The sequence below is a fragment of the Lepisma saccharinum genome, chromosome 3 (genome assembly GCF_977018435.1).
Source record: "Lepisma saccharinum chromosome 3, izLepSacc3.1, whole genome shotgun sequence".
NCBI classification, from domain to species: domain Eukaryota; kingdom Metazoa; phylum Arthropoda; class Insecta; order Zygentoma; family Lepismatidae; genus Lepisma; species Lepisma saccharinum.
Genome location: NC_139231.1, coordinates 107944788 through 107959371, shown reverse-complemented (window position 1 = coordinate 107959371; position 14584 = coordinate 107944788). Strand labels below are relative to the sequence as shown.

The following is a 14584-nucleotide window of genomic DNA, read 5'->3' as shown; positions in this document are numbered from 1 at the left end:
GTAATGGTTCAGGGGACTCTGATGACACAGCTGTACGTCACGGACATCCTGCGTCCTCAAGTGTCACCCCTCATGAGAAACCCACAGCATCCTGGTACAGTCTTTCAACAAGACAACGCTCGTCCGCACACGCCACATGTGTCTATGGACTGCCTGCATCATGTCGAGGTAATCTAGTGGCGATCAGGATCCCCTGATCTGTCCCCGATAGAAAATGTGTGGGATCAGCTCGGACGTCAACTCCGGCCTAGTGCCGATCTGTAGGATATCGAGGGCCAGTTACTTGCCTCAGAAGAGGATGCAACGGTTCTACGACTCCATTCCAAACCGAATCGCCGAATGTATCAAGGCCACCGCCCCAGAGCGGCAAATTTTCAGGGCGGCAAAATTTGAAGAGAAGAAAAGAAATAAGCCTATTGAAAACTTGAAAGTTATAATATAATATTATATTATTTTATATAACTTGGAAGTTAATATATGCCAACCCACCGTTTTGAAGGAAATAGTCTCACTTTAAAACCTCAGAGTGCAACAACCACAAGGTGGGAAAGCAGATTCGATGCCTTAACTCCGTTGAGATATCAAGGGGGAGAGGTCTATGATGGGCTCCTTCAAATAATTGGCGACAATAAAACTGTCCACATGGTCGCACATGAGGCTCAGTGTGGCTTTACATTCCTTTGCTCACTAGTTATCTGGTATGACTTTTTACTCCACGTAATGTAATGAGCAAATGTCTTCAAAACATTAATCTACGATTTGTTAGATGCTGTTAGATGATTTCTTGTAAACATAGCGCTTTGAAAAAATCAGGAGTGATGAAAAATTTCAGTTTCTTAGACGCCACTTGGCAGCCTGGCAGGACCTCCCTCCCTCCTCTCGGGGAGGCGTCGGGGGCGGCGACGACCTGTGAGTCCCGGTTGATGAGAGAGAATTGGCATCGAATTTAGATATAGATGATCCAGAGATAGGCAACACTGTACAGGGCCGAAATCGAAAGAAGAATCAGGCCGTGTCCCAAAGGTGCAAGACCGTACTTGAAGCGAGCATCCTCCGAGTATAGTCTTGGAGTACGGTCTTGAAGTCGTGGACTGGAAGTGAAAGTCTTTCGAATTGCACTTCGACTGCAGCGCCAAATACGATCAGTAGATAAAGCTGAGTACTCGTTGTTTTCCCCACGTTATAAACACTTGTTTTTCACCATAGAAATCACGTTGCATTTTCAAATGTTCGTACACATACAATTCCACACATTATAAGCACTTTAACCAACAACTTGCTGGCCCATAACGTATATTTAACCTGTGTTGCTGACCTTCTACCTCCGCGATTTTAAACAAACGAACAACGAGTGCGGAAATCACGTGACCGAGTCAGCTTCCATCTGCACTGCGAGATATGCACTTGCGTACTCCTGTATAAGATCCACCAACTTATTTGAAACCCTGGCCAGAAACAAGTGGCGCTAGTGTCGAATGTTTAGGAGGGGAGCTCGGGAACTCTGGGGCAAGGGAAAGGATGGCAGAAACACGTGTTTTCCCCCCCTGTGTTGCCAAATCTAGAAGTGGGCGTGTGCCGTGAAAGGTTTGCAAGTAAACAAATACGTTTCTAGACGTGGTAATTCAAATAACATAGCATAAGAGAGAGGAGCGAGGGGGACACTAAAGTTAAAAACGCCTGCTGTCTCGCAGAAGGATATCAACAATTTAAACACATAAGATTAATATTCTAAATTATGTAAACTATAAAAAAAAATATGTAAAAAAAAAGAAAAAGCATGAATCCAAGTTTCATCAATGTAAACAACAGGCCTCCCTTCGTTGCGGAATCTGTTGATCGCACGAAGATATCTTGCTCTCCAAACCACAATGTTGCTTCGTTCAACCAGAGCTAAGCGAGAGTTTCTACATTTTTTAAATTTAAAGCCTATTTGTTTCATAATTTTCCGTAATGTTTCTCGACCCCCATGATAATTAATTCCTTCCTTAGCAATAGCTAAAAGTTTCAATATTGTAGGAACTTCTCTTTTCACTACGTACATTTCATGGACAATTTCTGGTCAGGGGTTTGCAAATCTTTTTTCTCTCTTTTCAGTTTTTTAAGCAATGACTCCGACCGTCCCGTTAGATATTTTGATTTAATTTGATTTAGTTTATTTTACTTCACGTTTTGTGCCTCTTGGCTAATTTGCGAAGATTGGGATGAGTGATGAAATTGATGAAAGGACATTCACAAACAACCAAGCCCGACCGGGATTCGAACCCGGGACCCTTGGCGTCGCAGCGCCCGTTAGATATACTGCTCTCTTTAGGGGTTGATCGCGAGGATAATTCCACCCTTCTCTTTTCTCTTCTTCACACTTCTCGATGATTCGTAGTAGCAAATTTCGCTCACTGCTGTGCACAACTTTCGACACTTTACACTTACTCAAAAACACGTCTACGAACATCAACAACACTCCTCGAATTCTTGAAGAGAGTAAAATTAGCAACACTGTGTCAGCGGAAGTGGGAAGGTCCTTGCCTGACCAGCGCCAGAGCAAACACCGGGGGTGAAAGAAGGGGGTGGGGGAGGCTGGTTAGTTCGCATATTTTCCGAGGTTTCAGAAAGCTTGGTGGATCTTATACTTGGCGCTTTCGAACTGCACTAGGTGACGTCACTTCCGCCAAAACCATGCTTCAAGTACGTACTTCGTACCTTTCGGACAGAGCCTTAGTTTCAGTATGATGAAACTGTTGAAGATCCACAAAAACGGTAGAAAGTTGATTCTTATTACCAGGATACCAGGGCCTAGACGATTGTTTTAGCTCTAAGAGAAAGATTTGAGCAGCTTGAACATCATAGTGAATTTTTCAATTTCTTTTATGATATTTGCAAGCATAAAGACATGCTATCTGATCTTTTGTCTGAAAAGTGTAGAAAACTTGCCGGAATGTTAACACATGAAGGCTACCGAATTAAGAGATGAATTAAAATTGCTTTCGGCTATAATAAAACAATTACTCCAAAGGAGACCTTAAACTGATAAAGGGTCATGATTTTGCACCTAATGGGAGTGTAGAACTTCCAGTTTATTAACTTTGTCGGTAACCGTGGCAAGTGGCGAACAAAGTTTTTTTTTGGAAATTAAAATTAATAAAAATACTATCTTCGGTCAATCATGTCTGAAACACGCTTGTTTCAATTTTATGCAAGATAGCATTATATGAAAAATAATATTACATGCAAAGGTAAAGTTCCTTGTGCATATAGCACCATGTCATCAAGGCACATTTAGAGGATGTGGGGGTAGGACCACACACATTCTCGATCTCGGCCATTTTGTTTGATGTGATCAGCACCACTCTCCGGCCGCCTTTACCTCCCAGGGCTACCCCCAGGTATCCATTAATTTGAGGCTGCGTGAACCCAAGAGCAGCTTTATGCGGGAACAACGCAAGAAAGAATTCAGGCTTTAGATCGACACCCACATTTTAAAAATCCAATCATATATCACAGACTTACAACGGTAAACATATGAAGTCAAGCCTTTTCTTCTTTCCTAATGCTTGTTACATTTAAGATACGTTTAAGAGAGAGAGAGAGAGAGAGTTTTCATAAAATATAATAATATAAGATTAGTGTCGCTTTTCTTAAAGTTTAACTGTGGTCGAGCGAGATATCCATTTGTGCTTAATATTATTGAAGTAGCGTAACCAGTCTCATTATTTATTTTATAGTTTGATGTTTTACTTATAATTAGGAATAGGCTATATTGATTTTCAATTTCCCGTTGCTGCGTAATGACAGGCGGGGGAGGGGGGCAAAATGACTGGCGCCGGCCCTAGAGTGTACGACCCCTTTTCTGAAATCCCTGCTTATTATTCTGTTCTCGAGGCACCCAGGATGAGATATAGAAGGAGTAAGATTGAAGATTGAATGGATGTAAAGAGGGCCGGAAACAAGAAAAGCGGGGGCCAAGACAACATAATAATCCTTAGCTTCAACAAGATTCAAGAATGTCATTTTCGGAAACTTATGACTTGCTGCTACAGCAGCTCTGGGGCTCACCAAGCCTCAATTTAAAAATGGTACCTGGGTGCAACCTTTGCGGGAGATCGAAGAATGCATGGGACCTCATGGCATGGTGCAAAAGTGCACGGAGAACTTTACCTAGGCCACTAAAAAGTGCTTTGCACTACGCCATAAAGGCGCATAGAGGGTGCGGAGTAGGGTCCCACACTTTCTTGATCACGACCGAAGGTGGAGGTGATGTGATTAGACCATGCCCCTGGCCGCTTTTACCCGCCAGTTTCCTTCAGGTACCCATCACTTTAAGCTTGACGCCCACGAAGACGCCGGAAACAGAATTCAGATAAACCTTAAGATAACCTGCAGACTTCTGGCACGGAAATTCCGGCTTCCGTTCCGCGCTTTTCCCTGTAGTGGACGTCATACCATTTGATTTCAATAAAAGCAGACAACAGAAGTTCTGTTGCCTGATATTTCCCTATTTCGCCGCGTTTCAGTGGACGTCAAGCTTTATACGACGCTGGCTGGGCGCCGGAGGCGCTTGAACAGGTAAAAAACAACAACCGGTTCTCCCCCGTCTGGATCGAACCCGGGTCCTCGCATGGAAGTCAGATGCCTTAACGATTTTTTTTTATAAAGGAATACCCCTATGTGGTAGTATCCCCCGACAAACACAAACATCCATATCCTAAAGGGGATTCCAAGCCGGAACCCCTGGCGTCGTAGCGCGCTGAGCTACCGCGGCTCTCACTTTAGCTACTACTTTGTCTGTATTATCTAAAAGGTTTTCGAAACAAATTTTTGTTGTCGTTTGTAGACTCTTTCATTTCTTGCCTGCAACGCTACCGAAATACTTTGGGTGTCTCCCTAGAGAAACCTTGCGTTTTGACGTCGGACTAGGAATGCAGGCTACGTTGTTAGGTTTGGTTATATTGACTATTAGCATAAATACACTGAAAATTTATTATTTATGCTAAGGGAACTAAACCTAGCTAGCCTAACCTAACGACGGCTCTGTCCGAAAGGTACAAAGTACGAACTTGAAGTATGGTCTTAGTGGAAGTGACGTCACCTAGTACAGTTCGAAAGCGCCAAGAACAGAAGTTCGCAAGTGCACAACTTGCAGTACAGACAGGAGCTGACTAGGTCACGTGATTTCCACACTCGTTGTTCGTTTGTTTAAAATCACGGAGGTAGAAAGCCAGCAACACAGGTTAAATATACGTTATGGGCCAGCAAGTTGTTGGTTAAAATTCTTATAATGTGTAGAAATATATGTGTACGAACATTTGAAAATGCTATATGATTTGTATGGTGAAAAACAAGTGTTTAAACCTTGGGGAAAACAACGAGTAATAAGTTTTATCTACTGATCGTATTTGGCACTGCAGTCGAAGTGCAATTCGAAAGACTTTCACTTCCAGTCCACGACTTGAAGACCGCACTCCAAGACTATACTCGGAGGATGCTCGCTTCAAGTACGGTCTTGCACCTTTCGGACACGGCCTTAGCATAAAATCACTACCCGGTGACGTCAGAACGCAAGGTTGCTCAGTGTTGTCCAAAAAGAAAGATCCAGGAATCTGTGATCCAGGAAATCTGTGATCTACAGTTTACGCGAACTGGTAACATTGAATGGAGGGAGTATGGAGTGTATATGGAGGGAAGGTGTTTACAACAATTTTATTTCTCAGGATGTGGTGTTTTTTTACATATCTGCGATGAGATCACATGGAATTTTTGGCTGTAAAAGTAAAAGTGTATATTAGAAACAAATAATAAATTATTATCGTTATCTTTTCGTAGAATGCAGTTTGATTCTTCAGAATATTCCTGTGTTTACAGAACGTAACATGGAGAAATTTAACTTTCATAGAAGTTTGTTTATGACAGAAGACTTTATCCCATTGAGGTTTTCTATTCGACCATGTGGAGACAAGAAGAGAATACGAGAAATGATTGAGGTAATTTTATTATCTTCTCTACGTAAAATTACATGTAATTTGATTGTTGATGTGACACGGTTATGTCCTGCTAACCCTTCATTGGCCTCACTTGTACGCATTGCAATCGTCATCACATTCCAGTACAGTCTCCAAATTACCTTCTCTTAATAATAAAAATAATAATAATTTTTATTGTAGAAACATATGAGAACATCACATGTATTACAATTGTCAGAAATATATCCTAGCCTTATACTAATAAAGTACATCTAAATCTTACAAACATCCCAACAGCATTTTAGAAACTTAACACCACTTACATAAATTTAGTAGTTAACATTATTATCTTACAACCATAACTATTTTACCTAACAAAATAATTTCAAAGAATTCTTCTACCCTATATATACAATTATCAGTCAATATTTTTTTGAGTTTTCTTTTGAACTTAAAAAGGGCAGTTGCCTTAAAGATGGAGGGAGAACATTGTAAAACTTAACTGACATGTAGTAAAAGGTTTTTTGTGTCTTGTTGTAATTACATCTAAACAATCCCTATTTCTGGTTTGATAGGTATGTGAACACCCTAACTCCTCATAAATGTCAATGTTTTCTTTTATATAGACAGTGACGTGCACTGAGGAGTAGCTAGTCTAGCAGAGATAGATCAATCAATCTCACATCTCGAATTATATTCAAATCACAATATTTATTGTCTTGTTAAAGCCACAGTTCATATGCAACACCTTCTTTTCCACGCGCTTCTCGTCCATCGGTGTGATTCGCGGGCAAAGCTGGCTGGATATCCTAGCTCGCTCTTCTTCCGCCAGACCAGTTTCCAGGTAGGAACGGCCGGCCCAAGGAAAAGGAAGATTTCTACCTCCCTTGTCCCCTCACCCCCCGCTGCAATGGTTGAAAGCCCAGGCTTTCAGGTTCCCTAGTCTACCTCCTATAGGACAGATAGGGGATTGGTTTCTCATAATTTTTTTGTAAATCCTCTACGCTACGACACCAGGAGTTCCGGGTTCGAACCCCGACCCGGGCATGGGCGTTCCCTGTGCTCGTCCCTTTATCAGTTTCATCGTATCACCTTCGCAATTAACCAAATGTGACAAAAAAGCGACGCTAAGTAACAAAAATGAAATCAAATCATTGATTGATTGCTCAATTTGGTTTATTTTACTTTTGGTACGACAAAATTGATGAAGGGACACACACAAAGAACACAAATGGCTAACCCGAGATTCGAACCCAGGATCTCTGGCTTAGAGTCAAATCAAATAGTTTTTTATTTTCGAATGTGGGTGTTGATTACGTGTACTTTTTTCTAGTACTCATTCATAATTTTGCAATCTTTTCCTGTTATTGACATTCTTCTTTCTTGTAGGAATACTGGCCCTAAAGGGAGGAGGGGTGTGACCCACACCAACCCCCCCCCCTTTGAGCACGCCACTGACCCCAAGTGTTGACGTCACCGCACCTCACTGTATATAGAGTAGGCATTGGAATACAAAGATAGCAGGAGCTGTCATAATACCTGGTCTAACAAAACTTAACTTACAGTGGCCACGGCTTGGAAGACCACACATTAATCTTACACATATCTTTTGCACTCTTAATAATCTTTTTATTGAAGGCTGATGACCCCAAAGTAAGGTACCATACCTTAAGTGACTGTGTACCTGTGTATAATAAACAGTTTTTAGAACCTTCAAGCTTACACACAATCTTAACCTACGCATTAAATAAACCCCTTTACTAACTCTGGATTCAACTCTACCGATATGTCCCTTCCATTCCAAATGATGATCTATTAAGAATACCAAAAAGGTGACAGAATTCTTTTCATGCTCTGTATTATGATTATTACTATTATATGTAAGTTCCAAGTTTTGGATCTTATCAGTGTTTATACAAAGCAAGTTAGCAGTACACCAGTCCTGAACAATATCGGAAGTAGATTTTAATGGCAACCTCAAAAGATTATTAGAATCTGAGTTCAAACAGATATTAATATTGTCAGCAGGTAACAGTTTCATACATCGGAGACACATTTCTTCATTTTTACTGAAGAAACAACTTACGGAAATGAGTTTCTGTAAAGTTAGTCGAGGTATTTTCTTTCATCGTGGTATATATTTGACCGGGAAATCATGTCAGTGTTTCCAACCTCTTTTTTTTTTTTTTTTTTAACTATGCTTGCCTAACCTAACCTAACCTTATCGGAATGTTTCGTGGGGCTATCCGTCAGCTACCCGTGCATAATGTTCAATTTGCACACGTGACAAACACGATAGTAGGAATTTTTCGGTGAAGACGTTTGGAAACACTGATATTCGAAAACAAAAGAAGCGATATTTGCAAAATAAGTGATATCAAAACGTTATGTGCGTTCTGTAGCACTTAGAAAAATGCATTATTTTAGTAGAAAAAGTGTTGTGTTTTCATGTAAAAAGCATAATGGCACCTTGAACTATATTCCGCAATACACAATTGGTAAGTACGAACCATGCGAAACACAAAATATCCGATTTTAATGTGTCTCCGATCTATGAAACTGGTACCTCATCAGCAAATAGGTAACTACTGACCAATGGTGTTGAAATGTTATATGGCAAATCATTTATGTAAATAATAAAAATAATAGGATGCAGAATAGATCCTTGAGGCACTCCATGTTTAACAGGTAACAAGTTTGACTTCTTTTCTTCAAAAACCACTCTCTGAGATCTCCCACTTAAATATGATTGCAAAAGTGCCAGCGCTCCATCCTCAAAACCATAAAATCTTAACTTTTTTAGCAGAAGAGAGTGAGATCCAGTATCGAATGCTTTGGACAAATCATAGAGTTTCACATTAACAACTTTCTTACTGTGTAACCCTAGTATACAATTTTTCAAGAATGAGACAACAGTACCTAGACCAGTTAGTTCTATAGCCAAATTGAGAGTTACTAAATAACTTATTTTGTTCAAAATAAACAACAATCTGATTATTTAGGACACTCTCAAAAACTTTTGATACGACTGGAACCAACGAAATAGGTCTGTAACTATCAGGAAAAGACTTATTACCCTTTTTAAATATGGGTATCACTTTTACAATCTTGAAATCTTCAGGGAAAACACACCCAATAATACATGAATTTATAATATGAGTTAAAGGTTCCTTTATAAAATTTATTCCAAATTTCAATATGATGGAGCTTAAGTTATAACTATCCTCACATCTACTACTACTCATTTTAATGATTGCTCTTTCAATGTCTTTTACTTCAACAAGATGAAAATTAAAAGTAGTGGTAGGTTTTAATAATCCATTTAAATAAAATCTTGAATCATTTTTACTTGGGCAAGATGAAACTTTGTTCAGTATTTCTTCCACTTTATTAATAAAAAAATTGTTGAGTTCAGACGTGCTAAATTGGTTATTAAAATCTTTTCTGTTCACATATATGGAATTACTGTCTTTTTTTACAATATTCCACATTGCTTTTGACTTATTACTAGAGTTGTTCATAAAATTATCATTAACCTTAATCCTACTTTCCCTAACTAATCTATATAATTTCTTCTTACTATTTATATACAGATTCTTAATGCCATTTGAACCAGTACTAATATAATAAAAAACATTCACATTCTCCTTTGAAGTGATAATTCATCATGAAATTTTAAAATATTTTCCTCTTTCATTAGTCCCACCCTTTACTTGCAGTTTTTGGTATCAATTTTAGATGTGACTTTAAGAAAATTAACCTGAGACTTAAGTAAAACTGCCCAATGATCAGATACAACAGTTTTAACAATTGAGCTTTTAATTAACCCATCCATAACAGTAACTATGTTATGAAGGCAACTTCCACCTCCGAGTTTGGGCCTAGTAATCTCAGTTGTGAGCGGGTTAAGGCGTTCACTCGTCTTGAGATCGTTCGCTGCGAGACGGCGCAGGTTCGAATCCGGCTCTGGTCGGAATTTATTCGGCCTGCGTATAGGGCCGGTGGCAACCCACCATCGTGAGGAAATTGGGGAGCTCCGAATGAGTGAGCGTAATCCGGTCGAGAAGACCTACTATAACGGCTGGGGATACGTCGGGCTGACCCCCCGACTATTCCAATACTGGTTGAAGATCTCCATGCTTAGAGGTGACGCACGACTAGCGTGGGAGGGAGACTGGCAGTCGGTAGGTATGCCTTGGCCCTTCATGGGCTGTTGCGCAACGGATTATTATTATTATTATTAATCTCAGTTGTAGTTATAGCTAAATTGAACGAGGAAAATAGATTATTTAACATAGATTCTTTACTAACCTAAAGTCAATATTGAAATCTCCACATAAAATAATCTTAGCATTAAATGGCTTTATAGTGGACAGTTTCCCATTGTCTTAGACTTACTTTCTTTGGAGTGGTGAGCTTAAATTCATTTTCCACTTGAAAAGTAGCGTTCTTCCTTAACTCTTCATTTTCAATCTTCAGAACACGTAAGTCATATTCCAATATTTCAATAATCTTCATTAGAGATTCTTCATTATTTCTACTAGCGTAATCGGTCGCCATCTTGCCGGCATGGGCGTCTGTGTAGCATCGCGGACAATTCCACTCCACATTTTCATCTGGTAAATCATTATCATCCACTCCGACACATCGAAAATGGGTCCATTTGTCACAGTTATCACAAATTATACCATTCCTCACTATTTTACAACACTTGGCACACCTAATATCTGAAATAATTCTACTTTTACCGGGAGCTGAACTAGACACAACTGTGTTGACCGGTGCCATCTTTGATTCTGCATAAATAACCACGGTAATTGTCTGTTATATCGGAGACACATTTCTTCATTTTTACAGAAGAAACTACTTATGGAAATGAGTATCTGTAGCATTTTGGAAGTTCGTGGAGGTATTTTCTCACCGTAGAATGCTGAACAACAAGAAATAAGCACTTTTGATACAATAAACTTGGATTTTGTGCAAAGCGACAACATATGCCGTTGTTTCCATTATGTACCTGCAGATGGTGCAAGCGTCAATAGTCACCAGCCAGTGTTTCCAAACGTGCCTTTTTTTTTACGAGAATTTTTTTTAAACTATGCTTACCTAACCTAACCTTGCCGGAAATGGTCCGTGGGGCTATCGTGAATGGTTTTTGGGGCTATCCGTCAATGGTTTTTGGGGCTATCCATCAATGATTTTTGGGGCTATCCATCAATGGTTTTGGGGCTATCCGTCAATGGTTTGTGATGACATAATGAACACGAAATTAGGTATTTTTTGGTTAAGAATGTTGAAACACTGTATACCCACTCCAAATCGGCAAAACACAAGCACGACGCGTGATGATCCACAGCTGTGCGTGCCATATTGTATGTTCCGCAACGGAAGAAAGGACCCAAAAGAATTACTCGTAATGTGAAAAATCGAAGATATTTTCGTGTAAAGAATATAATGGCACCTTAAACTATGTTCCGCAATACACACTTGGTAAGTATGAACCATTTGAAACTGAAAATATCCGATAGTAATATGTCTCCGATATAACAGACATTTACCATAACCACAAACACAGACAAGCCTTTATCACTGATATGGTATTCATTGCATTCACTATCTCCTCTGCAGGGCATGGAACGAATGAATTCAGCTCTTTTCCAGATCCTAACGGTCCATTCTAAAAAACAGACTATACTACCATTAACCCAAATGAAATCAGTCGCTCTGTATCACAGATACAAACAACTAGAGTTACCACATGACAAACTTTTATAAAGAGGACATTTTTATAGATCCACCACAGCATTTGAAACCCCGACATTGGAGCAGTGGCTCTAGGCTAAGTAACGGGGAAGAATGTGGGTCGTATATTTTCCGAGGTTTTAGAAAGCTTGGCACTACTATTTCACAGAATATTTTACAGAAGTGTTATGTACATACATGCATATATTATATATATATATATATATATATATATATATAAATGGATATAAAATGGACATAAAAGAAAAATCCACAACGATTTGGAGCTTGTCGTCATACGTATGCTGAATAGACAGCTTGTTAATTATGTCCCTCATTTCAGTTCACTACACAACGCAGCACATATCATTCACAAAAATACAATCCACTCACTACTGTATTCACACGCTGACTCTAAATAAATTCCATGCACCAAGGAACCCTTAAAGACCACTCGATGCGATATAGACTAGAACTGGTCCTTCTCACTGTGGTAATTTTTAGATTCACTCATAAACCATTCCTGGTCAGCCAACAATTTTCTCCTCCTGTAACTGTAACTCTAGTTGTTTGAAGGTCAACGACCTCTTTTCAAGTTGTCTACAAGGGTTCAATGATGCCTTACCATATGCCACACTTTCCCCTTGCCTGCGATAATTTGGCTTCAAAATTACCTGTTCCTGGGAAAAATTGGTTTGCAACATTGACCCAGACTGTTGAGGAAGTTCAGAGGGAATTTTCCTGCCATATATAACCCTGTTCCCTCTCCTGTAACAGTTTGGCTCCACAATTCCCCGTTCCTGGGGAAATTACATGCTGGGAAAAATTGGTTTGTAACACTGATCGGGTGATCTGTAAGAGAGCTCTGTCACGTTCGCCCATTACTCCATGGAGTTGCCCACCAGCCACCTCGCGAATTCGAAGAAAGCGTGCAATGTTTCCAACTCCTAAGAAATCAGGTTCATCTTCTTATTGAAATAAACAATTTTATGCACATTTCTGATAATATTTTTTTCTGTATTTTGGTCAATGAGTCTGGGCTTCGCAGATAGCCCTGAAAAGATACCCCTGATATTCAGACAGAGAGGGAAGAAACAGGGTTCCCACACACCTGGAAAACCTGGAAATCTTGGGGAATTTGAAAAAAATGCAAATCTCAGGGAAAATCTTGTAATTGATTAATGGTTCCCAATGAAGCAAAACTGAGGGAATATAATATGCTCCTGTCTGTGGATAATCCAAGTTGTTGTAGCATTTCTCTTTCAGCAAGGAACTCATATGCATTTGTTTGTCTGTTTCTTGTTTTTAAATGTGATTCCAGAGCTGGTGACCAACTGTATACCCTCATAAATTTTGCGCTTTTTAAAATTTAATTAACCGATTTTGATCTTTTACATGATGTAAAATATATTTGAAGATGTGGAAAACACATAATAAAGATGACCTGATGTCTAAAGTTAACCAGTGTTCATCTGATTTCCCTTTTTAGGGATTATTTTTAAGTTTTTTCTTCCTTCTTTTTTTACAAAATAGTAAAAAAATGGAGTGTCCTGTTTAGGGAAATATTTATTTTCTGCCATCTTTTGTGTACAGTATTGTTGATTGTGTATTTACTGCATTTAGAACAGAATTTTAAATATTTACTTACTAGTGCCATATATGAATTATGTACTATTCATAAATACTTGTTCATATTTTAAGTTTTTGATCATGTTCAACTATTGTTATAGTCATGACATGACATGTGAATTTTTTCATGCCTCAATAGCTCACATATGTGTAAAATTGAATTACTTGTAGGACCAGCAGATCTACATTAATATCATGTAGTGAAGTAGTTTTCTCAACAGATATGGCAGAAATTGAATATCATGAGGTGAAGGGCAGTCGAATGGTGTATACTTATTCCCCCATCACACTTGCACTTGCAACTGTCACTAACGTACCATTACGTACTAGCATTCCTCACTTCTTCATCTTAGATTAGGCTTGTCTTGTTCCTAATGATGGAGGGACAACGTTGAGATGGACCTAAAGGAAATCGGTAGGGATGGAAAAGAGTATATAGATCTTGCTCAAGATAGGGACAGATGGAAGGCCTGTGTTGCTGCAGCCATGAACCTTCGGGTTTAAGAAGGCTAGAGAGTTAGTTAGTTAGTTCCTGTCATTATCACTGTCACTCATAATATTACCAAATCTAAAGCATGTTTTTCTTGCAGGATATTTGTAGAGTTAGTATTTAAAGGCTCAGGAAAAGTATGTCTACTTTTCACACTAGTTTTAATCCCCGGTGGATTGATCCAGGTGTCAACCCAGAGTGGTCTTAGTGGCTAGAGGACGTAAAGGACAGTCTGACACAAGCAAAGTGTAAAACTTGTAAAAAAGTGTTTGAACTTAGTAACATGGGACGTCAAGCTACAGTAAGTCATTCAAAAAGTGCTGCATGCAAAAGAAATACTGAAACTCAGTTGCATCGATCTGTGAAAAATTATTTCCTACCAAGCACAAAGTTTGATGGCCAAAATAAACCTTCTAGTGCTGCAGTAAAAAGTGAGTTAGAAGAGTCAACACTTTCAGTTCCTTCACCAAGTGAACCAAAATCTAGTTTGGAAAGTTTGTTGTGAATGAAGATGTAAGAGCAGCAGAAGTTATGTGAACTCTAAAAATGGTCATGGGCCATTGTTCCTTTAATTTTCATGCAGGCTTAGGAGACATTTTGAACAAGATGTTTAAAGATAGCAAGATTGCTCAGCAGTTTACACTTGGTCCTACGAAAGTGTCATATTTAATTTTGTATGGATTATCACCATATTTTACAAATTCTCTTAAAGTTCAGGTTGGCGAGAGCTGCTAGTTTTTTAGTTCCGAAGCAAATGACTCAGTTTCCA

General features: G+C 39.1%; 1 protein-coding gene across 1 annotated transcript in view; it reads left to right on the top strand.

Moving 5' to 3' along the window:
• Positions 1-5658: 5658 nt before the first annotated feature.
• LOC145985632 (uncharacterized) overlaps positions 5659-14584 on the top strand; it is a 78102-nt gene continuing 69176 nt past the window's right edge. Inside the window, exon 1 of the mRNA XM_083119702.1 lies at positions 5659-5975. Within this exon, the coding sequence (XP_082975828.1) occupies positions 5865-5975 (111 nt within the window). The 5' untranslated portion in view covers positions 5659-5864. The remainder of the gene's footprint in view (positions 5976-14584) is intronic.